The 26,158-nt window shown below is 38.1% G+C and overlaps 3 protein-coding genes across 3 annotated transcripts; 1 reads left to right on the top strand and 2 right to left on the bottom strand.

The window, feature by feature from the left end:
• The first annotated feature begins 6,785 nt into the window (after nt 1-6,785).
• On the top strand, nt 6,786-12,668 carry LOC147236619 (serine/threonine-protein phosphatase 2A 55 kDa regulatory subunit B delta isoform). Its single transcript, XM_086171591.1, has 10 exons — nt 6,786-6,930; nt 7,128-7,202; nt 7,697-7,794; nt 8,209-8,374; nt 8,470-8,582; nt 8,686-8,863; nt 8,983-9,147; nt 9,330-9,499; nt 10,886-10,977; nt 11,087-12,668. The coding sequence occupies exons 1-10, from the start codon at nt 6,924-6,926 to the stop codon at nt 11,364-11,366; spliced, it is 1,344 nt and encodes a 447-aa protein (XP_086027717.1). The 5' UTR covers nt 6,786-6,923; the 3' UTR covers nt 11,367-12,668.
• Nucleotides 12,669-12,822: 154 nt separating this feature from the next.
• bnip4 (BCL2 interacting protein 4) lies at nt 12,823-15,918 on the bottom strand. Its single transcript, XM_086171605.1, has 6 exons — nt 15,769-15,918; nt 15,192-15,363; nt 14,993-15,053; nt 14,231-14,337; nt 13,793-13,942; nt 12,823-13,530 (listed from the first exon to the last, which is right to left on the bottom strand). Exons 1-6 carry the CDS (start codon nt 15,809-15,811, stop codon nt 13,488-13,490), a joined length of 576 nt encoding a protein of 191 aa, XP_086027731.1. The 5' UTR covers nt 15,812-15,918; the 3' UTR covers nt 12,823-13,487.
• A 6,907-nt stretch (nt 15,919-22,825) lies between these two features.
• Nucleotides 22,826-24,071, bottom strand: LOC147236617 (alpha-2A adrenergic receptor-like). The gene has a single exon (XM_086162101.1). It carries the CDS (start codon nt 24,020-24,022, stop codon nt 22,826-22,828), a length of 1,197 nt encoding a protein of 398 aa, XP_086018227.1. The 5' UTR covers nt 24,023-24,071.
• Nucleotides 24,072-26,158: the final 2,087 nt, after the last annotated feature.

Raw genomic sequence — 26,158 nt, 5'->3', positions numbered from 1 at the left:
TCACTTGAAATGTGACATGGAGGCAAAGGGCAGCCTTGGTGGATCACTAATACAGTTCCACGCTTGAGTTTTCAGTGCCTCTGGATGTAAACAATTGATGTATTCAGTCCATGCTTTGAGCACTGACTCACTATGAACACACTGTATGTTTGAACATCTTCTTATCTATGACTGTTCAGTTAGTGCATAGGTGAAGAGCCCAAAGAAGTCAACACAAATCTTGCACACAATAAGGCGCTCCACACTCAATAGCTTCCTTGAAAGTGAGTTTTTACTCTCTTGAGAAACATAAAAAGTTTGAGCATCTGTTCCATCATGTAGTCTTTGTTGAGAAATTAAATATTGAACCGATCTAGTGTACCATGAATGTTTCACTCACGTAGTGATTAGAATGACTGGGGAGGCAAGACACCGCAGCACTTTACACTGTATTTGTTGTTCTTGCCTTTAAGTGTTTTACACACTAGATTATATTGCTGCAGAAAATTATTTTTAGTGTTGCTTCAATTAGATGCAACATGCGTAATGTGTCACATATACACACGCAGGCGAATTTATATGGACATGCACATGCACATCCCGCGTTCTTTGAGTCGCACAGTTATCTGTTATACATAAAGAATATTGTACATGTGGTCCAGCTTAATACGGCAGAGAGGAGGCACACAAATTAGAATTGTTCCTTTATTGTTGGCTTATTATCTTGGTGGCATCCTCCTGTATGCTTTATGTCACTGTTCGGCATGCAGAAAAAACACACAAGAGCCGATTTAAATTAGGCTTCCTTAAATTGCAGTTAAAATGCATTCCGGGATAAATGACATGTAATTTCTTACTTAATCGTCTTGTGCTCCGACTCGACACTTCTCAAGAGAGAGTCCCTTGAATGATGTTTTTTTTTTTCCACCTTTTGAATTAGATGAGCAGACCAAGGTAACATATGAGCAGGAGAAGGAAACGGTATCATCATAGAGATCATAAAATGGTGTCGTGAGCAGTCTTTTGTCCGGGACCGTAGGAGATTTCTGTTGCTAAAGGGAAGGACAAAAGCAGAAGGCGCCACGGGTATAAGGTTCCCCTGGGCAACAATGCTGAAAGTTTCAACTTGCAGCACATGGGTGTAACTTTAACTGAAATACCGTGGATCAAAGATACACAAACAAAGTGGGTGGAAATGCTGGAGGAGTGTCTGTGCTCAAGTGAAGGACAGGTTCACCAGAGAGAAAGCGGGAGAGACCATTTACGAAACACAGACCAGGTAATCAAGGCTAATTACTGAGTCTGTTTTGTGAACGCAAAGGGCAACACGACTCTATTAAATAAATTGATGTGGATCGTAATTTTGTTACGGGAAAAAAAAGGAATAGTTTTTTTCTCAAATTGTCTTGAAACACCCAGTCAAGGAAATGAACAAAATTCAGTGTACGTCAACAGATAAATTTTAATTTGGTCTTATTAAATCACGCCCAATATAGAGAAGGATAAACAGTCAATTTTGTATCGCGCCTAAAACATTAATTCCACCCTCCTGTCTTCACCTGTCATCCGTTAGGAAATGGCAGAATTATTCAGTTCTGCTTCGGTAAATAAGAAACACAGCCTTGAAATTTGCGGGGCTTAAGGCAACTCATCAGGTTAGATCAGTACAATGTGGATGTGTAACCTTTACACTGCAGTTGAACCTGCACATACAAGTGTTATGAAAGGTCCCTATGGCACTCTGCTCTTCTGACATGGATTTGAAGACTTGCCACTTTATTAGCTGCTAAGCCCCCAATACTTGTTCTATATAGTGGAGGCCTATGTTATGAGCTAGGATCTCATTGTCTAGCGTTATTAGAGGAAGAGTCTGCAGCACTCTCTTGTCCCCCCAGGAGAATAGCCTGACTGTTGAAGGGAAGCTACAAGTGCAATTTAACCCATCTTATTTACAATATGATCTCTTACAAGGACATCATCGCTGCCAAGGATTCCCATCTAATATTTTGTTCTCGGTAAGATTGTTTTTTTTTGTTTTTTTTAATTTCATTTTATTTTTTTATTTTATTCATTGATTTGGGAGCATATATTTTGTTGGATGTTAATTTAGGCCGTTTCTCTTCTGCCCCCAAGTCTCTCTAGGGCTCCATGCACTGACTTACAAAACAAGTTAAATACAGTAATTGTATGCACTTTTAACTGTATCAGAATCACTTTATTATAGACACAAACAGTTTGTAAATTTTTGTAATTATAGAATTCCTCATAAAACCACAACAGAGGTTGAGTGTGGATAAAACAGGCAGTTTGTGATCGTCACTTTTGTCAGCATTGCATACTTATCCTCCAAAGAGGAAATTATCCAGACACTGAATAATAAGTGCCATAGTGCCATCTAGTGCACAAAATTTCACACTGACGAACGACTGTCACTGCAATAGATGCCACAAACTTAATGCATGTATGTGTGTATATGTATATACACGCATATATACATCCATACATGTGTAACAAAGAAGAACAGACGGAGATTTGAATTTAAAAAAAAAAACAATGTTTGAAGACCAGCGAAAACAATGTTTGTGCGTCTGAAATTCAAGACAACTGACATGACAGACACCCTCTAGCAGGAAAAGAAATGTGTAGAAAACGATTTAAGGAGATGCCTGGAACTCGGCTGCAAACAATAACGTTCTTGAGGTCCTCCTCTCATCAAAAACACAGTCAGGGCTGTTCATGCAAATCACTCCGTGCCATGTAAATTTCAAAGATACATACAGATCTGAAGTCATCATATCCAACTCATCAAGCCTGCTGGCTGTTAACTTGCCAGAGGATGCTATAGAAACAACAGAAAAGAAAATAATAAGAAGGGAAAAAAGAAAAAAGAAAAAAAACACATGAGCCAAACAAGAGCCTTGAATAATTGATTGTGTTTGTCTTTGCTGTTTGTGTGTGTGAGTGTGTGAGAGAGCTAAGAGTGAGGATCTGGACAGAGCTTATGCCCCTGAGCAGAGCAGCTACATCCACTGCCCAATGGTTAGTGTTAAAATGGTCTGAAAGAGCAAATGTGGGGGAAGGGTGTGTTTGTACATGCAGGTCTGAAAAAGGATGCGTATGTATGGGTATTTATGTATCAATTCACACCGGAGTGGATGAGGACAGTTTGATTCGTTCCAATAAACTCAAAACACGAGCATAAAATCTGCCTTGTGTTTGTATTTGGTTACATGAGAATAAAATTAAAAGGGAAAACAACCCCATGTTGTTAGATGGCTTAGGAATAGGTGTATTGTAAGATGTTAAAAAGTCAATAAACCTTCATTTTGTCTGTGCTGGTAATGAGCCATATTTTCTGAGGAAAATGGCTGCTTCTCCGGAGGCACCATGTCTACTGAATGTGGCCCTGATCCTGGATAAAACAGAAGGCTCACCAATCAATCTCTCCAGGTTGCCCACAGCCAGAGAAAGCAGCTGCACCACATGTTTGCCTTGCGCGATAGCGACAAGTTAACATACGGGCAGCACAGTAACCATCCACAAGCAGCCTCTAGCTGTCTTATAATGAATTCCCACAGGGATGGGGAACTATCAGAGTCAGTGGTGTTACTGGAGGCTCGGAATAAAGTCAACACCTCTCCTTATACCTGATGAAGCTACGGTGCAGCACCAGTGCATGCGCACGCAAACACACACACACACACACACATACACACACACTGAAGTTGTAAAAATGTGAAAAATCCAATATACACAGCAATTAATTTGTACTGTTCATTAAATCACAAATTAGGTCTAAATCAAATGTTTCTCCTCCAGTCTGTGATGAATACAAACAGGTTCTTTTGTTTTTTAATGTGACCCCGTTGGTCAAGGAAACTGTTTTCGACACATGGACTAATAAATGGAATCTCCAATAAAAGAAGAGTATTATTTGCTTTAGTGAAAGATATACTGAAGGCTTTTCATCTCAATGAAAACATAAATTAAAAGGTGCACTCTGTATTTTAGTCTGTTTGGGTTATTTTCAGAAGTTGGAGTGTAAAACAGACAAAGCTACACAAACGAGGACAAAGTAACACTTCCAATTAGGCCACGTTATGAATTATGATTCCTGTCAAAAAGTTGTCAACTTCAAATCAAAATACGCCAAACCAAAGTTTTCTCACACCATTACACCCTGTGTCAAGAGTTCAAGTGTATGTAAATAATTAGCAAATTCCTTTTGATGGTGCAAGTTTAGTTTTTCTTTCTAAAGGTACGAATATAGACAAAAGGACTTGCCCGAATTTCACCCCAACGTTGGTCTTGCTTTAAGTTTCATCCTAATATTCATTGACTCACTTCATGCATGTTTTTTCACATCCTAAAGGGCTTACAAAGCACAACAGTGAGACTGAGAGAACAATTTTTGTACCCAAAAATAAGGGGCACCTGGTACATTGGTGCGCGCACACACACACACACACACACACACACACACACATAGACACACTCAAACGCACACACATGTGCAGGCACTAACCTCCAGGCCTCATTTTGCAGCTTTTTTCCCCCCAAAGGATATAGTGTGAGTGATGAGCTGGATGTGGAGTACGAAGAAGATTTTGGTGGGATTTGATCCAGATCAATTGGGGTACTTTCCTATTTATTCACTTCTCTGCTGAAGTGTGGACTCACACTGTAATCATGGACACTGTACTATTACTATGCATTTGTTTGGTCAATGTCTGATTAATTGAGTGATTATATTTCAGCCAGCACTTCTTTAAAATCAGCGATGATAAGTTTAGCGTTGAAATAATGAATTGAATATGTATCAGGACAGTATCCCATAAAATATGGCCTAGATATTGAATATTCCCACACTTCATCAGATATTGCCTTATTTCGGGAAATGTATCTGTTTTGCAGCACAATCAGCCCCAATGGGTTTTCCCCCCATAACTTGGCAGCTCTTCCTCTTTAGAATGCACTGTTTACACAAAAATAAGCAAAACCACGAGATATATATTTCTGTTAATCTATATTAAGCACTGCAGTTCTGAGCATATAATAACAAAAGCTTCAACACAGCACTTTTCACAACTGTTTTTGAACCAAACATTTGAGACTTTTATTCCCCAAGTGAAATATTTACACAAGTAAATCTTTTAAATTTACTAGAACATTCAAAGACACATATATTTTTGTTATTTTAACATAGTAACAAGCTGAGCTCAAGCATATTTGAATTTCATGTGATTATTTTTATGAAAGTGTTACCAGCTCCTTGAACTTTTCTTGTCTTGATGTCTTCCTGTCTCTCATTCAAACTCCATGCTTGCCTTTTGTGTGCTGGAGGTCTGAGTTTCCACATCATACTTATAGACTTGGAATACTTCCCAAAGCAGTTTTTCATGGCATGAATTACAACCATAGTTAGGACACACATAGAATCAATTTGTGTACAACAATGATAAATATTTATATGATTTTATTGTCAAAGTGCACATTTGCAGTTCAGCACAATGAGGGTAACATTAAGCAGAAAAATAGGGGTGACATGCGCAAACAAACACACACACAAGCAGATAAACACACACGCATGCGATTTGTGACAAACAATATGACATAAATCTTAACAGCTGAGACACCAAAACAAATATTTACCCCAATTGGGTCAGATTGTAAGCCAAATGGTGTTGGCAGCTGTTAAGAACAATATTTTGCAAACTGAAGACACATTTGGGATTCAAAATTATGTCTGCAGTTGTACCCTTGTGCCTTTTTCTGAAAACCAGAGGGAACCGTTGGGTACCAAATGTGACTTATTATCCTATATAAACTTACAGCTATACATACGATTGTGACACACAAGCAATGTATGTATGAATAGGAACGTCATGCTACATTAAAAACAGAATGGTAATCTTTAAGAATGATTGTTGCTATTTTGCCCAGCATCTCTTTGGGAATAGTCATAGTTTTAAGATTGGTGTCTAATGTTGTTTGATACAAATATTATTAAAATCATTAGTTTGCGGATATGTTTTTTGAAAACCCAAATTTGAATGAACGTGTGTGTGCTAAGTGCTTATTTTAAATGCATTCGTTTTAAATTCTGTTTAAATGGAACAAGAGACTTTGGATTACTTAAGTTGTATTCTGGGATGTCGATGTCTTTAATTCACACATCAACATCAAAGAGTTTTTGAGAACGCAGATAATTCTCAGTTGGAGGCATAAAAGTGGAGTTTTAACGGAGTTTCACAATTTCTCCACTAGATGTCACCCAATGACCATACAATCTGAGCACTGATTCTCGCAAAGCCCCAACGTTTATTTACAAATAAATTGATAAGCAATAGAAACATTGAAAAATAGATGGGGGGGGTATGAATAATTTCTCCTAATCCAACATGAATAATGCACGTCGTAAATTAAATTGTTTAAGGGGAGCAATGAATGTCTCTTGCGTTTTCACAGTGAGAACTTTTTTGCAGGTTTTTCACATGCAAAAACCACACGTATTCTTGAAATACAAAAGTACAATGTTGTAACGTAATCTGTGTCAGGGGCTCTACTATTTCATTATGTAGTCACTTATCTCAGTGGCCAAGAGTTACATGTCCCCGATAATTGCGTTTCACTGACGCAGTCAGCGGTCATTAATATGTAATATCACGACACGCCGCATAAAATGCATATGAAATGCAAAGTTGTGATGTTGATGCCCGGGGAGACGGATGGAGTCCGAGTGTGGCATGTGTGCATGACGTCATTTCTCCATGTACTGTGCGCCATTTTGGAAGAAAAAAAAATCACGGATAATTTCCGTGGTCTTGACAGATCCGGACCCGAGTCTTCACACTGATTGTGGATGTTATCTATTTCTCCGAGCAAGCCGCATTTGTTGATTAGGTTCTGGAAGCTGTGTACAGCAAGAGCTGCTAAATGAAGCAATGGCGGGTAAGCTACTTTTGAAGGGAGGAAAAGGATCCACCTCACTTGGTTTGTGTGTGATGGCCTGAATCTGTAAGTTAGCTTGCCAGCAGTAGCGCTGCCAAGCTAAACTGCTAGTTGTCAAACTGTGTCACTGTCAGGTCATTTTAGCAGCGGGCTAAATGCATATAAAAAACGAACTGACGCTGTGTTTTTTGTCACAGGAGTTGCAGGAGGAAATGATTTCCAGTGGTGTTTCTCTCAAGTGAAAGGAGCGATAGATGAAGATGTTGCGGAAGGTATGTAGCTAACGTTAGCTTGGCCGATAGGCTATAGCGGTGGGTAGCAATGATGATGCTCTCTGGGCTTCACGTGAGATGCGCGTTAGTTAGAGGAGTGCAGCGGGTTCGGCGTGGCACAGCTAGCACAACTACCGCGTGGATATCAGTGGATCATTATCTTCAGCGTCCTATTGGTAAATAATCATTCTTTGTTGCTAGCTAGTTGTACGCTAAACGGTGGCTAGGCTATTAAAGGGGAGCGACTATGTCCATGACGTCAATGTGCTGCGCCCATAAATTGTCCTGTGACATCATGCTTGTTTTCATTCATTCAAATAACACTGTTTTGCTCGTATTGCTGGCATGGTAGCAGATGCTTTACCCAAGAACAGTGTGCTCCGCTTCAGATCGCGTTCTTATTGTGGTTCGTCGTGTTAGTAGCTGTTGTCAAATCTATCATGGCAAAGCTAAATTGAAAGGACAAGATTATTCATTGCTTTATCTGTTTTCAGCTGACATAATCTCAACAGTTGAATTCAACTATTCTGGAGAACTACTTGCAACAGGTGATAAAGGAGGCAGAGTAGTGATATTTCAACATGAACAGGAGGTAAGAATAAAATTGACTCATTGTGGCCAGGATGTCCATGTAGAGGAAATGAGCATTATAATAGACAGAAAACTGTTTTTCTAGTGCAGTCAGTGGAAGAAACCCGTAATGACCGCTTAACTTACATTCTGTGAATGAGATGTCAGTTGTGTGATAGTGAACAAATGTTTTGCATCTTAATTTTTCCAATGCTGCCTTGGTCATTTTCTCGTCACTGCTTTTTAATTTCTATAAATTGTAATGAGAACTTCTCTGTGCTTTACAGCTGAGGGTTTTTTTTCCAAATATATTGCTCTGCTCAAAAGTGAGAGACACGCATTTTAATTTGCTGTGCAGTTCCAGATGGATCAGTGACATGTCATGTTTGTGTTACGGTTTATCATTTTCTGTGTTTGCTTGTTCTGTTTTTTTTAGTCTAAGAATCGTCCACACCTACGTGGGGAGTACAATGTCTATAGCACTTTTCAGAGTCATGAGCCAGAATTTGACTATTTGAAGAGTTTAGAAATTGAGGAAAAAATTAATAAAATAAGATGGCTACCGCAACAAAATGCTGCTCACTTTTTACTTTCAACAAATGGTAAGTAATAATTTTCAAGTCATTTAAGAGACTCCTACAACCTCAGATTTATTTTATTGTCATCTCAATTCCATTTTTGACCTCTTCCTGGTCAGATAAAACTATCAAATTGTGGAAAATAAGTGAAAGAGATAAACGAGCAGAAGGCTACAACCTTAAAGATGAAGATGGACGACTCAGAGACCCCTTTAGAATCACTTCTTTACGGGTAAAGTGAACATTTTTTTAAGCGCTATGATTTTTTTTTTGTGACGGTTTTCAAGATTTTTTTTTTTTTATGTCACATTAATGATGCACATTGTGTGTCACAGGTACCAGTACTGATGCCAATGGATCTCATGGTAGAAGCAAGCCCACGGAGGATCTTTGCAAATGCACACACCTATCACATTAATTCCATTTCTGTAAATAGTGATCATGAAACGTACCTCTCTGCAGATGATCTAAGAATAAATCTATGGCACTTGGAAATCACAGACAGAAGTTTTAGTATCCTTTTTCTTCACCTGGATAAGCTGTGTGATTAATCAACAAAAAATGGGAGGAAAAGAGGCTTCACCACATCGCAGTGAAACATGTCTGCTTGTTCCTTAACACTGTGTCTCCAGATATTGTAGACATCAAGCCTGCCAACATGGAGGAACTGACAGAAGTAATCACAGCTGCAGAGTGCCATCCACACCAATGCAATGTATTTGTGTACAGCAGTAGCAAAGGCACTATCCGCCTGTGTGACATGCGTGCAGCGGCACTCTGCGATAGGCACTCAAAGTGTAAGTACCACCAGCTGTGATGCATTGGCATGGGAATTAGCCTGCTAGATTTATTTATGTTATGTTGTTTGACTGTCCACTCACTAGTTCTCTCTAATTTGATTTGATGTTTCACAAGACATAAAAAATGTTAAGGCATTCAGTTTGAAGTCTCAACAATTCTGTAAATCTTTCTTTTGTAGTTTTTGAGGAGCCAGAGGATCCAAGCAGTCGATCCTTTTTCTCTGAGATCATCTCCTCCATCTCAGACGTGAAGTTCAGTCACAGCGGGCGCTATATGATGACACGTGACTACCTCTCTGTCAAAGTTTGGGACCTCAATATGGAGAACAGGCCAGTGGAGACGTATCAGGTGCATAATTGATTATCTAGCAACTTCAGGTTGTCCAAACAGCACTGATGAGAACAAAATAGTTTTGAAAAAAATCACCAAGTTTTGCAAAGTTACTGTTGCAAACAGGTTGTCTCTCTCTATCAAACTGAAGTGGATACTTTATATCAGCTTTGGTGCCATCCTGTGTCAGTCTGCTGGTTAAACAGGCAGCTAAGCAGAGAAAGGTGCTAGCTATTATAAGTGGTGAAGAAAACATTACAGGTCTAGCTAGAAAAGGAAAATCTGCTGTGCTTGATTTTGACATTGTTTTAAGTTAATGCTCTATAAAGGTTAACCCGGAGGAGCTGTGCAAATTATGTGTTCCCTAAAATTTGGTAAACATGTGAAAGTTCTGTTCACTTGTTAAAGGGCATCAGTGAAAGTCTTGTTGAAAAGTAATCTGCCATGTTTACCTTATCCAAAACATAATATGAAGGAAAAATGATTGAATTCCCTTGCATTAATCAATGATTCTGTTATGTTCTGTCAAAGAAAAATGCTCTTTTATACTCTGTCATGTGCAAAAGTCAATATGAAGGGGAAAAGAAGCTTTCACACAAAGATGGATATATTCATATGTCTTGAATCATCACCACTTGAAGGTGGTAACAAAAAGCTGTCAATGTCCCATGGCCCGTCTTCCCGCTCTATTTGAACAAAAAAGCAATTATGCAGATTTATGAAGCAACCTTGATTGTCATTATGTCGCTATAGTCACCTTTCAAAATCGATGATTTAAAATAAAAGTATACTTCTACAGCTAATATATTAGCCATTCGGAACTGTGCATTATTTCATCTCATAACAGCTACACTGAGCAATATTTCATCTCATCTCATAACTGCTACATTATAATGTTAAGACACTTATAGGTTTATCACTGCTAACTAAGACACTTTATAGTTTCACTGAAACACTTTATAGTTTATAGTTTATTTTTATTTCTAATTCTGCCTTCTTTTCTTATTTATTACTGTTTTATATTCTGTAACTCTGGCACTGCAATTTCCTTCGGGATTAATAAAGTTGTTCTTATTCTTATTCTTATTCTTAGCTGCGATCAAAGTTTTTATGAAAAAAGTGCAGCCCGAATTCTTTCTGCAATGTGATAAAATAGTCATGTATGTAATGAACACACGGCAGAAAACCTTGACAAAGTAGTGTGAAATCTCCATGTATCAGAAACGTAGGAATCCCATGACTTGAACTGCTTTGTAATTTTTCCATGTAACTCTAACAATAAGTCCAAGTATCGTTGGCTGAATTAGCTCTTTTGCCCTTGAGTCTCATTATTTAAAGCCAGTAACGATGGAAATATCTGAAGACTTATATATTGTGTATGTGAAGGAATATAATCTGTTTCAGGTCCATGAATACCTTCGCAGCAAACTTTGCTCTTTGTATGAAAATGACTGCATCTTTGACAAGTTCGAGTGCTGTTGGAATGGCACTGACAGGTAAGGCTGTAAAGCGCTCTGGCACTGTGAAGCATTTACATTGAATTTAATTTATTCAGAGGAATTGTGTTCAGCCCATTCATATATTTAACGCATCCTTCTCCTTCAGTGCCATCATGACCGGCTCCTACAACAACTTCTTCCGAATGTTCGACCGCAACACCAGGCGGGACATCACACTCGAGGCATCCCGGGAGAGCAGCAAACCACGGGCCACCCTCAAACCGCGCAAAGTATCCACTGGCGGCAAACGGAAGAAGGATGAAATCAGCGTGGACAGCCTGGACTTCAACAAGAAGATCCTCCACACTGCCTGGCACCCCAAAGATAACGTGATCGCTGTGGCAGCCACCAACAACTTGTATATTTTCCAGGACAAAATCAACTAGAAGATTGGGGCTCCAGAGGATAGGGCTTTTACCGTACCCGTGTAGTTAAGCCTACTACTTGTCTATCTGTATAAGAAGAAACAGCCTTGTTGTCCTCCTGGTGAAGAATTTCGAAAGCACGTGTCTACTTTTTTTGCCGCAGGAGGTTGATCCATGGCCTGTTTTATTTTGAGTCTGAGCTTAGGTTGTTTTTGCCTTGGGCATCAGGGCAATCAACATGCCCCTCTGACCCAGAAAGGGTCTTATTGACGGAATGGCACTCCCTAGAGGTCAAACTCTTGAACGTTGGTGTTTGTGTTGACATTTAAGCCTTCATTTCATGATTTAACGGCAGAACTCTCCGAAGCCCCAAAAATGACGTCTTGTTAAAGTTGTACACCATTTGAAAGATTTTGGGCCCTCTGAAACGTGGATTAATGGCCAAAAATCCTAACTGTAACATTCCCCTGTCGGCCATGTATTCAGGCCAAACTACTGGTGGAGGAGGCCATGAATTGGGAAAGTGGACTTGTTTCTTTTATTCCCCTCCCTTCTGTTACTTTATCCCAGTCAATACGGTGACAATAATTTCACTGACTGTATCTACTCAAATACACCTTGTCATCCACATAATAAAAAAACTAAAACTACAGATGTGTTTTTAAATTTAGAAGTATGTATTAAAACATGTTTATTGCTTTGCATGTTTTTATGTTGTCGAGAGGTGGAAAATGTCCAGTCACACCACTGTCTTTTGAGCAGATCTCAAATGAACTTGTTTATTGAAATACTATTTGGGGCTACCAGTTCCAGAATCACCGTTGGAGATAACCAATAATGTGTTTGTGTCAAGACTAGAAGGTCTTAGCTTTTGACCGTGTTTTAGAATGCAGGCTGGAAACCACATGGCACAAGATGCGGCCCAGGACAAAAGGGAATCTGCAGCCTTAATACCTACTTCTATCAGTGACAGCTACAAGTTATGTCCCCAAACGTTCTACAAACCTCATGTGCATTATTTGTAAATCCTATTTTATAGAATTATGTCCTCACATACTGCTGCTATACGTGGCTGTCTATGAAAACACATTTAAGGAGGAAAATTGCACACCATACAGTTTATGTAATAGAGTGCCTCCAAATCATGTAATCAGTAGGAAACTCAGACAGGCCTCATACATGTGCCCTTATTAATTTATTAGGGGTGATACCCGAATTTAAACCACCTATTGCAAATGTGGATCTCATCTCCGTAGTTGTGAATGCAGAAATGAAGGTTGACTACACAAAGCATACTGATGACATTAAAACAAACACATAATGCATTGTCTTTGTCCATTCATTCCTAACATGGTGGCAATGTATTCACTTGTTTATTATTTTGACCAAAGTTCAATAAAATCTGAATTGTGTTCATCAGCATTTGGTCCTTTACCTCTAGAGTGTATGCTTTTTACAAGTAAATACTGAGGCCATATATTTTCAAACTTTTATTTGATGTACAATTAACAAAATGGACCATATCAAGCTAACACTGCACAATATCATCACAATTTAATAGACTGAGCAAATCTTTCTCCTTCTTCTAAAGCAGCAGTACAATGATCCCTTGGCAAACAAAACATATGAGTTGAAAACAACTAAAAGTATGTCTAAAAGAAAATAACATTGAAATCAACTCATTCAGCAGTAGTCTTTGTAGTTACTGCTAACAGTTAGACAATTCATATTTCATTATATTTCTTATTCTTCCTCCTTTCTACTTTTATCTATTACTGTTATGTTTTTGTACTTGAAACTCTGGCACAACAATTTCCTTCGGGATTAATAAAGTTGTTCTCATCTCATCTCATCTTTTAACCCAGATGTTATTCCATAAAGGCCTAAAAAAATCAGTTCCACAACATGCAGATTTAAGGAGCTGAGAGCAGCACGATAGTGATGTCCTACATCACATAGGATGGATCCCTGTTGTGTTCCACAATACCAAAAGAAACAATAATGATTGATATCACTCCATGATGTCATTTCAGTCACTCAGTGGAGTTGAGCTGAGACCCCTGTTCACATGTTCCTGGATCTTCATAGTCACATTTTAAGGCATGCTGAGATGGTCACGACAAAATGACACTCCCATCCTCCTTAGTAGGTGTGGTGGGTATTCTGTCGCTTCCCAATGTAGATCCTATGAAGAAATCAATATCTGGGCTAAATATCACTGAACCTTGAATATAGTCTGTTAAATAACGGTGATGTTTAAAAAAAACAGTAGGAAGGAAAATGGTCCAAAAATAATTTGTATTCCTATTTGAGAAAGTGTGGATTTGCTCTTTGAGGATCTATCAGTATCAAGAATTTGCTATACATGCTCTTAATTTTTGAAATACTGCAGAAATATAATAATACCGGTAATCTGCCAAAGTCAGGCATGAAATCACAATACTTACCCTAAACCAATGCCAAGTATGAGTGAAACGATTAATGAGGGAAAGAAAAGCTTTGGAAATTCAGGGGAGAGAATTCCTCCCTTCTTCATGACGCTGGTTCTTCTGATGCTCAGAGAGGTTGAGCGCTTAGGGTGCTTCAGCAGGAGTTCCCTACAGAGGTGCACATTAAAATTGTTATCATTCTGAACACATTAAATTAATGAGAGCAAGTCCAATGTCTAGCTGAATGACACAATGGCTCACATGGCACATGGTAAGTCTTACAAAAATGTTAACAACGTAGAATAGTTAATTAAACTTGGAAAAAGATTTGAAATATAAATTGCTAAAAAAATAAAATATAAAAAAAATATATATGTATAAAAATATAAATACTTTCCTTAAGATAAATTCCAGGTCCTGCCAAATGAGTTAAAAAAATTAATGGCAGCAACATACTTTGGTGGGTTGTTCTCAGGCCGGCTGGACCAGTCCCATATCCAGTCTGCATTTTTCTTCATCATGAGGTCAATGTCATGTTTTCTTTCTTGGAATTCTTCATCTGACTGCAAAAAGAATGATAAGAGCATAAATGTCAGAACCATGCAATGTCCTGTTTATCACTGATTGAGATTCAAAAATACTGCATATATAAATATCCTATACAAATGTAGATTCCAATACAAAATCCCCATTACATGATCCTCTTTAAACGTGTATCAAACATTAAAATACACTATGAAGAACAATTTTGTTTTATGGCTACCAAATACTAATGTTTCTGACATGTTTTTCACAGGCTGATGGATTAACTAAATTAAATCTGTCAATTTTCTACCCTCTCATTCACATAAAAAATTAGTTTTCATTTGGGTTTAGCGATACATAATGTCTCCTCTTCACAATATATGCCCAGTGTTTGAGATCTGGAGCCTTTCAATTTCTTCCTAATATCGGCCAAGGCTTGGGTTCCATACGTTTTGTCTCCAAATCCTCTTAAAATTTCTGTACTGTTGGGAGTAATAAAGGATCATCTTAACTTATCACATTTTCAAAAATTGCAAAGAGAACACACTTTTTTTTTAATCATTGACAGTGAATGCAGAGTTCTTGTGCAAAGCTCAAATATTCAGTGGAAGGAACTTGAGGTAAAACACATGTTTGACTGTGTGGTTGGGGGGGAGGGAGGGTATGAGGCCAGTCTGTGATTCAGAACTGTACCTGTGAGCTGTTTCCCTCTGAGCCCCTCCACACAAGAACGGGAGTCTGTGGTCTCAGTGGGCTATCATGAGGAACAACGAGTCGTTAACATTATGGTAAACAACTGAGATGTGGATTTCGCAATAACACACACACACACACACACACACACACACACACACACACACACACACACACACACACACACACACACACTGACCTGTCACACTGCGAGCTTCCTATGGAGCTGTTCCTTCCTGACTCGCGCTGCGCCTCCAGCAGGATTTTCTCCATGTCGTTCTCGTGACCGGTGGACGGGACCAGCTCCTGGCTCCCATGAAGACTGGACGTTTGAGAGCCAGTGCCGCTGAAGTGTAGTTCAACCCAGGAATCTTCGACAACACAAGTTATAGAATATGAAAGAATATGAAATATATTGTTATATGTCTCAAAAAGAGACCAAGAGTCCCCCCTCTCTGTCTCATGTCTGTGTAGGAGAGCGAACAACAACACATATGGACTTCTCCCTAGCTTGAAGGTATGCTGAAATATTTGTGGTCAAGCTTTGTTTTCTTCATAATAGAACATTATGCGTCTTTAATCGTACCACAATGTGGAAATGTCAGTTTAGGCAAACAAAAACTTATGAACAGGAACCGCAAGCTGGTAGGTTCTATTTAGCTAACGGCCCCCCTTCTCCAAAGCTCTGAATTAGGCAATTCTTGCCAGATACCCCATGATACCTAAATTATCGCCTAGCATTGCTGGCTCGGGTAGAGGTTATTTGAATATTTTACCTTGTAAGTATTCGTCTGATGACTCGCTCTTTGGAAGCGACATGGCGCTTGAGAAATATCCGCGGGCCCAATGTAAGAGAACTGGTGGCGAAATCCTCACAAGCAGCTGGAGCTCAAACTGCAACAATAACAATGACGCAATTATGTGTTTATCCAGTGTGCGATTGGCCGCGAACCGTGGACACGCTCGGCTGCGTAGTGCGCATGCCCAGATCCGCTTTGTCACATCCAAGAGAACCCACAGACTTCATAGTCCTGCAGTGGGCGTCATAGCTAAAAGTGCTATACTATCAAATCGTAATACTTGCATAAAAAAACATTTTCTGTAATTTATACGATATGATTTGACTGACTGATTAATTTATTCAATTGAGACAGTTCCTCACATTTGTCTGCAGGTGGCAATCCAAGCACACAACCCTATCCCTCAGTTGTTGAAAAGTTAATAGGAATACACAGTCGTATATATGACTAAATCCGCTGTTGAATTTTGTTTAATTGTGATTAGCTTTTTCTGTCACTTATGTGGAACACTGTAATGGAAAGGTGTTTGAGTACACCACTGCAGATAATGCTCCAGAAACAGCATTAGCTCACACTACCTTACCAACAGTTTACTATATATTTTATTAATCTGCACACAATCCTAAGCCTTGGAGGCCTTGACAGGCATTCATCTCAATCACTTGGGATTTATTTCTGTGTTGGTATTGTCATTTGAATTCGTGTCAAAATGTTCTTATCGTAGCACTTGGATTTGATTTTCTTCCCATGAACGAGAATTGACCATGACCTGGATGATTGAGAACCTCCACAGACGCAAATTTGTATTTGTACTACAATTCTGTTTAGAAGTGTGTCAATTCAATTTCAGCCATGAATTATATGCTCTTTACACATAAGGTTTTGTTTCACCAATGTAGTGGCGGACACTAAAGGGTGTGGCCTCTCACCCACCGTATTAAGGGTTGGGGGGCGTAGTTATGCCAGGTATATATAGGCGATCCTGGCTGTTCAAGTTTAGTGTTGTTTGTTGGTATTTCTTTCCTAAAGTATTAAACTCCTCCACGCCTCCACCATCTTTTCTCAGCCAAACACCACAACATGTTGTTATGTGAAACTCATCTGTCCCCCCATTCCCTGAGTATTAGTGTGTATAGACTGTATGTGGGCCTGGTTGGGTTTGGAATACTATTTATGTAAGATTCACATGAGGAATAATGCAAAATAGTGATGTTACAATAAAAATAAAATGGGAAAATATCAAATTGTGCATCTACTCAATGATGAGAGTGTTAAACTTTATTTTAATCATGTATATTAGCAGTTATACCACAGTCATTGTTGTGTACTTTTAAGGTTAGAAGGGAACGTTGCTATGCACAAATAAATTAAATAGTTGTTTTCATCACGGCAGGTGGTTTATAAAAGGAGAATTTTTTCTGCTCGTGCTTTTTTAATCACAAGAGTGGATGACTTAATTATACAGTACAGATGTTTTAAAAACTCAAAGCATCTATACAGTACATAAGCTTTCTTGAAGAGTTAACTCCAAATTTAAGGCTTGCAAATTCAATAATGTTCTCTATCACAGAGATTAACATGACTGATGATTCTTACAAAATTAAATTATTCTGAGATGTTTTCCTTCCTGGAACCCATTGGTGTCATTGCAGTTTACCTACTCACTAAAATATACATTTCCACAACTGAGAAATAGATATATAATTCCCATTAGGGTCATGTTTGTGTATTTCGAATACTTTTTCTGTTAGATTCAATAATAAGTCACAGTTTACAGTGAAGTCTACACTAGCATGTGTTATCTATACTAATGAATGTGTGCATGTCACTCAAATCACACTCAATTCTTTGCACCCCATACCGCACCCACATCATTCCCAGCAACCCCCAAATCACACAGAAAACAAGCATCAACATAAACCCCAACATTCGTGACTCACTACAATATTAAGTATTTACGAATCAGTGTTGCAAAACATACAGTCACTGATGCTGATCAATAAACAATATTTCTCTGACTTCATGAAACGACAATCAATAAGACATTTTATTTTGTCATTTCATACATTTATGATCTCATATAAAGTCAGAATTTAGAGTGGAGACAATAGTCATATTTTTTTCCTCCTTCCTGTTATAAATGTTGTTTTCCAGCCCTTGCATTAGCTCCTAGGACCCCCCCCCCCCCAAGTGGGATATATATACTGCTCAAAAAATAAAGGCAACACTTAACCAACACAGTGTAACTCTAAGTTAATTTCATTTCTGTGAAATCAACCTGACCACTTAGGAAGCAACACTGATTCATTTTGACTCGTTACATCAAAGTTGGATCAGCCTGGAGTGTGTTTTTCCACTTAAATCTTGAGTATGACTCCAAATCTAGACCTCAATGGGTTAATAAATTTGATTTCCATTGACATTTTTTGTGTGATTTTGTTGTCAGTGAATTCTATGTAAAGAACAAAGTATTTAATAAGAATATTTAATTCATTCAGATCTAGGATGTGTCATTTTAGTGTTCCCTTTTTTGGGGGGCAGTGGATATCCAAAGGGATTTGGTCCATCATGGGGACCATCTATACATCCTTTCCCACAGAAGACTTATACTCCTCTGATTATTTCCATCAGGCTCCCAGATTATTGTGACCCTAAACTCCACAAGATATAAGTGTTTTGGATTTCAAGAAACATGAGATACATTTACTGTGAAGCTCTTCTATATTTGATCTCACTGACCTGTGTTCTATTGTTTTGCTGTCAAACTGAAAAGTGGAAAAAAAATCACACTGTATCAGCAGTTTCCCATGGTCGTCATGAGAACAGTTATGGCAGTTGATGATACAGCAAACATACCATATCACTGTGTTCCATGTTACATAAGGCACAACCACCAGCACCCTGTTTCATTTCAGTGAAATGGTTATGACACTAAATAGAAGAAGACCAGATTTAATTTAATCAGTGACACTTGCACTGACCCTGCTATGTCAAAATGTCTGCAGTGAGAAAGACCAAATGGTTTCACCGATCCTGCACTGTGTACATTTACATTTTCCGTTCTGAATTAAGTGCTTCTGTCTCTTTGCGATGTATGTTCGGCTTTTAATATCATTACAGAAAACCAAGGTGAAACCAAAATGCCATGTTAGTTTTACCTTGGCACTCTATCTATCTATCTATCTATCTATCTATCTATCTATCTATCTATCTATCTATCTATCTATCTATCTATCTATCTATCTATCTATCTATCTATCTATCTATCTATCTATCTATCTATCTGGATAGAATCCTAAGGCAAAAATAGCATCTCAAAAAAACAGGTTTTCTGTGATGGTAGTAAAAGGAAAAAAAAGTCCAAAAATAGTCAGATGCACTTGGAATGTCGATCACAATTTTCTGAAATGAGTGTCGATGTGGCACCATAGAGCGTAACAAAAGATTGTATGTGGAGGAAACAGGTGCTATTATTGTTTGCCTTTTATGGGATAAGATGGTATTCACTTTATATGCCTGTTGTTATGAAGCTGATGTCACTGTGTAGCATACAGTTGGAATGGGGGTCGGTGGTCATTGGGGGAGGGGCTGGCAGGAAAAAGATGTTCCCCAGAGCAAGAGACTCACCAAAATTAAATTTGAAATCAATCACAACTCATTTCCAAGCAGTAGAAGCTGGTTGCTGTAGCAATTAGCATACAGGCAGCCCCCAACCCCCCCAAAAAATGTAATAAATAACAAATCATAGTGATTGTCACTAGACAGCTATCTGTGTCTGGATGGATACTCAGAGAGCTGAAACATTCAATATCATTTTTAGTTTCGGTTAAAGACCTTGTTTTACTTGATTTATTCTTTCACATCTTTAAAAATGAAATGTTAAATAACTGTGAAATTTTACCCCTGCTAAAGAAGTAATGCTGATGAGCTATTGTGCGTTCGGTACCACGGTTAAATAAAATTTACAAGAACAGATACTCTTTGTTTCTTTTCTATTTTTTTTGGGTTATTTCAGATTGATACAATTATTAGTATTCAAATGGGGTCCAGGTTTATATGAGAGAATCTGCAGTAAATTGGAGCCAGGGATGAATTTATAATATATTGGGCTTTTTCAATAGGCACTGTGAAATACACAAATATTAACTTATTCTGATTATTGTTTTAAGTAATATTTTTCCTATCATAAATTAGCTTGCAGAGAGGAATGTGTAATGAATAATTAAACAATCGTATTCTCTTGTATGAAAAAAACAGGGATATCCAAGATATAATTAAAGGGGGGGAATGAATGGGTAGAGACACTGCCGCCTCTCTCTCTCTCTGGAGAATAGAATTCCATTTTTTGATACATTTGTTATCTTTGGTAAATTCCACATCATCCATGCACTTTGGTTCTTTAATTCCTTTGGGAGGTCCTCATTCCCCTGGGTCCCTGAGCCCTTTTCAGAAGTGCATGTTGTGGGTTTTTTGACAGGCGAGAACAATCAAAGAAAGAAGAAAAAGAAAACTACCTGTTTTGTTTTTTTTTGTAATTTATTACCTCTATGTTCTTGTTTTTTTTTTTTTTTTAAACAACACAATTTCACAGTCGTCTTAGATCTAGTTGTTGTCATGTAGGTCTGGTGTTAACATACAAGGAAGATTTGCAATGTGAGGAACACAGTGTCTACTTGCTGATGTGTTATTTTATTTCTATAGTTCCATGTTTTGCACAAAACAGCAGCAAACTTTGATTATTCATCATGTTGCAAAATATTTTTCAGAGCGACTGCCATGTCAAGAAGATCGAAGAGCATAACAGAGTGAGACCAAATGAGTCAAATTAAACTGGATCTTCCCTCTGCTTACACTATGATTTGATTATCTTGCATCCTTGTCCATTCTGCAGGGAGGAAATATCATATACCCCTGTGTGCATGATACATTGTTCCCAATCCATAATTAATGACCCAACATTCAATTAAAATCACTATATTCATCAAGTATGGTTTAAACCTATTAGTATGGTCTGGCTGCTTCCATTTGACTCTCTGTAGCTCTGACATAATGACCTCAGCATGTCTGGGATACCGTCTGTCCTCTTTGAGCTTTCTCAGATACATGACGAGCAGCTTTAGAGGGCTCCCATTGAGCTGTCAGAGAAATTGGAGGAAAATGGACACAACGGAATAGGGAGCTGTGTGAAAGTTGTGGGAATGACTGCCAGAAGCGGCTTATAAAGAGACGTTTTATAAGCTTTAGTGTGGCAGGTATAAATCCCCCTGATCTAAAACGGTCTCTCGGGGGGGTGAAATAAATCATTGTATCAGTCTTGGACAGTGAAAGTAAATGTGAATTTGCAGTTGTTAAGAACACATCTGCTTCTATTTAGCCACAAACCATAACTACTGGTGTGACAAAATATACTGCTTATGAAAGCATTTGGTAAAACATATGACTTATGACATATGTTCTTTGTAATGTAATGAATATATCTCTTTTTAATCTTTCTATTACTTGATGTGCTTTAAAATTGTAATGCATGCACTGTGAGCTGTAGCGTAAGTATACGCCATTATATTTTGATTGAATAATGCGTTCAGATGGAAATAACTGCACATTAAGCATTCAAAACATATTGATGGGCTGTGGATCAGAGCTAAGTTGGAATATTTAAAGGATTGCCTTATAATATCCTGTGGCTCCAAAGGTTACACAACATTAGATGATCCTTCTACTTAAATATTTGAAGAACTACAAGAATTTCCTTTTATCTATTATTGCAGCAATCAGTGTTTGCAAGTGCTGTCACTGCATAGTCCATCCACTTCCCCGAAACATATTGATATCATATGTGATCTTCAGTTTTTTAAGGTTTCTCATGTCAGATTATTCATGGGAACTACATCACTAGTAGTTGACAATTTGTGGGAAGTAACAGCAGTTGTATTTTAAGACTCTGAGATAATGGTTTAACCCAAATATGTAGTACCACAGGAATCTCAAAAGAGCAGACTACTACAGCAAAAGCCATGGGAATCATCTTGTTCGCCAAGAGGTGGTTGCTTGATATTTTTTGTCTATTAACACAAGCCGTATTAAATTGTATTGTTAAAGGAAATACAGTAGAAAGGGGATTGTGGTGATGCGACAACAAAAAAGAGAAGAGACAAGAACAAGATCCTCTGATGAGCTTGTTTGGATATTAAACTCATTGTGTAATTTGTGGCAGCCACTCATTGTCTATGACTTCATGATTCCTGTATGACTCCAGGGGAGGATATAATGATTTCCTGATATGAAAGACTATAATTCATGATTAACTGCACTACTGTTCCACCCACACCTCCATAGACATAATTTTCTTTTCATATAATGATCTTGCCCTTGTGCTTGTTATGAGAAAAGCTAACAGGGTAATGTTTGTTGCAAATTTTCTGTATGGTTTATAGTTATGTCCAGACAAATTGCTTTTTGAAGCTCACATTATTGCATTTGCCTTTTCAATATTACACTCTGTATTTTCCTTTGTAGCATGCATAGTTTTTTACATTTGGGCATCATTTCTTAATTTCATCAATGATCTCACTCTTTTTCATATATATATGTGTGTGTGTGTGTGTGTGTGTGTGTGTGTGTGTGTGTGTGTGTGTGTGTGTGTGTGTGTGTGTGTGTGTGTGTTTGCATCTGTTTTCAAATTCTTATCTGTCTTTTCATTGTGATGTATGGGTCTACAGTGCTTCTATTCAAATAACGACAGTTGATGAACCCAATGGATGACAAGATGAGCACACATAGAAACTTTATAATCCATTTGTCACTCTTTTACAATGTAAAACCTCATAAATTTGTAAGTCTGCACAGGTAGTAAAACAAACTGAAAAAAAAAGTTTCAGTATTATTCAATATTCATAGTTACCATTTTTGAAGTACAGAACACACATACGAATAATTCTACACTTCACATGTTTCAAGTTTATAATAAATAATATGTGATATGTTTTAATATTCATTACATTTAAAGGTAGCCTTGAATAATTACAAATACTATTTATACACCTCTTCTATCCTTTTTACAAAGAATCTTTTTAAAAGATCTCCTGAAGTCATTATTGAATATGGTGTAAATAACAGGATTTAGTGAGCTATTACAATAACCAAACCAAAAAAACATTTTGAATAGAGTCTCCGGGACACAGCATGTACAAACAGCACTGAGTGTGTATGTAAAGAAAAAGGGGAACCAGCACAGAACAAACACTCCTATGACCACAGCCAGAACAAACGTGAACCGCCTCTCTCGGTACTGCCTCCCTTTCCACCTGCTTACTTTTGCAGGAGGCTGCGCTCTGGATTTTGGGGAGGTCTCCCCAGGCTTTACCTGAGTCACTTTTGTAGTTCGCATAGCTCTTCTCTTTTTCAGGGAACAAAGTGTGATTTCATTTCCATCAGACGAAGAGGGTTCTTCATCCACATCTTCCCCATTGGCCCCTCTACCAACATCCCCTTCCAACACTCTTCCTTCTTTGTCATCTCTCCCCAGGAGGTCCAAAACATATTTTGTGCCTTCCATGTTTCCATTCTCTCTTTCCCTCTTGCATGGTGGGGCTCTTGATCTCTTCTTGGCAATCTGGTAGATTCTGGCATACACCATGATCATAATGACACAGGGTGCAAAGAAGGAGGCAGTGCTGGAGAATACAATGTACCATTTTTCCTCATTTATTTCACACTTGGGCCTGTCCTCTTTACCTTCCTCCTTTTTTATAGTGATGAGAGGGGGGAAAGAAATGATGGCAGCCAAAACCCAAACCATGAAGATTGTGCATTTAATCCTCTGCGGCGTCCTTCTGAGGTTGTACTCAATAGCTTGAGTGATGGACCAATACCTGTCCAGGCTTATGGCACATAAGTGAACGATGGATGAAGTGCAAAACAGCACATCCAAAGCGAGGTAGATTTCACACCATACTTTCCCAAAGTACCAGTAACCCATCAGTTCATTTGCCAAAGAGAACGGCATCACTAGAGTGGCAACCAGTATATCTGCACTTGCCAGAGAGACTAAAAACAAGTTCTGAGGTGCTCTCAGGGCACGGCTTGTGATCACGGATATTACTACCATGACGTTTCCGAAGACAGTCAGTATGATGAGAATACCCACCAGGATGGTTAGAGGCACAGAGGTCAGTACGGTGTATGGCTGGCTGCCTTTCTCACCTCCACTGGTGTAATTAAGACAACCCATCAGGATTAGCTTTGGTGTTAATGGTATTGCATGAACAGTAGTCTGTCACCCAGCATGGATGTTGTGTCTTCAGTCTATTTATCAAATGCACCAATAGGACCAGATGTCATCAGTACAATCAGTCTCTTGATTTTGCTCAGCATGACATTTTGCTGTAAGAAATCTGTTTCTTTTGTCTCAACAACCATAATAAAAAGTGATAAAAATTTTGAAAAAACTACATCCAATGTTACATTATACAGTAACACATTAAACAGTACATCAAACAGTTCTTCAGCTACTAACCTTTTGGAATAAAGTTAAATCCTGTAAAATGCATTCCAAAAGAAAAAAACTGACTTGCATTGCAGACAAAGCTGGTTCAGGCAGAGCTTTTCGGCTGTTGTGTTTCAAGTGGAGAGTATCTTTTATATGGGCTGTGTGTGACGACGCCGGTTGCATGCAGTAAGAATGGGAGGAGACTTCTGCTGCCAGAGATTTGTGTGTCATTTATACCACAAAACCTGTTATTAACATTTAAAAAAATTGAGCTTTATGGAAATACTATGTCTCCTCTCTCAATATATGGCAGATTAAATTACATCCTTTGGCATATTGTTTTGTAATCAAATGTTATGAACAAAATATGGCCAAAGAGAGAAACAACCTCTGTAGAAATTGATATAACAAATGTGACTTGCTGGCCTTTTGTTAACCTGACTAGATAACCAAAAGTCATGGGTCCATGGTTATCTGAAAGATAAGACAACAGACTCAAGCTAAACAAATAGTGCCTCTTCATGTGAGTGCATTTTGCATTTTGATGCAAATTTTTGTTTGTTTGTTTTTCTTTGGATGACCTTAGGCAACAGGTAAACACCTGTTTACCTGTTACCTGAGGGGGGATAGGGCACTTAGGGAATGTTAGAAGGGTGAACTTCCTCAATCATTTCAAGGGAAATTAGGGGTTAAAAATGCTACCTGAAAAGAATGTCACATCATATATTTAACCAAAGTCACTGGGATCTCTGTTGCACTAGAATAAGTCAATATTTCATGAGCTGTTAATACTGTTTTGACTTTCCTCGCAGCTTCATGTGACTACATTCTAAAGGTTGCCTATTCCCCATGTTTGCGTTTTGATTGCTGTCTGTCTCTGATAACCTGCAATCCCCCGGAAAAGAGGATCACACTTCCAAGTCTAAAATATATGAGAGAAATCCCAAAACAATGGAAAGTTAGGATTAAAAAAGGGGAGAAGAAATCCAAAAGGTTGGACTAATGGGGACTGACCATCGTCAACCAAAACCTCAGCGCTGTAAAGAGCAGTGTATCATCCTCAAAGTAAGTGGAAATTTAAAAAAGAAAATAAAATGTTTGGGAAGAAGGTTGTTACCTAAATATTTCGATCATTATTTGTTTTACATGTATTTGAATCTTAATAGTTGTAATGTAAGTGAAAAACTGTAGCTGAGACTGAAAGTAGGAAAAAGAAGTTAATAAATGTCTGAAATGATAATTTGATATGTTTGGAAGTGAGGAGACCAAATCAAATTAACAATTGGCTTTACATAAGTGAGAAAATGCATTATTTGACAAAAAGAAACTGGAAAACTTCTAAAGGTACTCTGAAAATGTTTTTTTCTTTTGCAGCTGTTTTATTATTTGTATATTTATTTATTTATTTGGGTGTGTTTGCTTTTTTTCAGTGCAACAGGTATAGCTGTATTTTTCTGAAATGTTTTTTTTCTTTTATAAACTAAAAGTGAAATTTCATTTTGCTTTAGTAGTAGCAGTTACTAAACTAAACTAAACTACAATGAGGGCTTGAATAATCACGCTTGAGAAAGATTGCTCATTATACTTCTATTATGAAAACTTGCTCACAGTAAAGCATCATATTATCTTCAGCCAGAGGTTATTAAAGGCGTTAAACACTTGTCTATTTGATCTCTTCCTGGACAGGGTGTTGTGCCTCCAGCCACATGTTCTGACAACACACCCATCTTCCCATTTCCCAGTTAACAAAGATGATATTTCTTTGTTTAGGACATGAGAACAATTAACGTTATTGTAATACCAGCTTCTCTCAGCCCAGCAGGAGACACTCTATCCTCATTTTGTAGAGTTTAGAAGCACATTGCATGTTTTGCTGCA

Source organism: Fistularia commersonii, chromosome 2, assembly GCF_037954325.1.
Source record: "Fistularia commersonii isolate RoL2024-O1a breed Wild chromosome 2, RoL_Fcom_v1.0, whole genome shotgun sequence".
Lineage (NCBI taxonomy): Eukaryota > Metazoa > Chordata > Actinopteri > Syngnathiformes > Fistulariidae > Fistularia > Fistularia commersonii.
Note: the sequence above shows the minus strand (reverse complement) of the source record. Positions and strands in the feature narration are given on the sequence as shown.

Excerpts from the sequence above, each read along its gene's own strand:
- LOC147236619 (XM_086171591.1), top strand. Across the intron at positions 8,375-8,469 it reads CTTTTTACTTTCAACAAATG|ATAAAACTATCAAATTGTGG; the intron begins GTAAGTAATAAT and ends CTTCCTGGTCAG. Across the intron at positions 10,978-11,086 it reads TGTTGGAATGGCACTGACAG|TGCCATCATGACCGGCTCCT; the intron begins GTAAGGCTGTAA and ends CTTCTCCTTCAG.
- bnip4 (XM_086171605.1), bottom strand. The coding sequence starts at position 15,811 with ATGTCGCTTCCAAAGAGCGAGTCATCAGACGAATACTTACAAG. Across the intron at positions 14,338-14,992 it reads CAGAGGGAAACAGCTCACAG|TCAGATGAAGAATTCCAAGA; the intron begins GTACAGTTCTGA and ends TTCTTTTTGCAG. Across the intron at positions 13,943-14,230 it reads CCTGAGAACAACCCACCAAA|GGAACTCCTGCTGAAGCACC; the intron begins GTATGTTGCTGC and ends GCACCTCTGTAG.
- LOC147236617 (XM_086162101.1), bottom strand. The coding sequence starts at position 24,022 with ATGGGTTGTCTTAATTACACCAGTGGAGGTGAGAAAGGCAGCCAGCCA.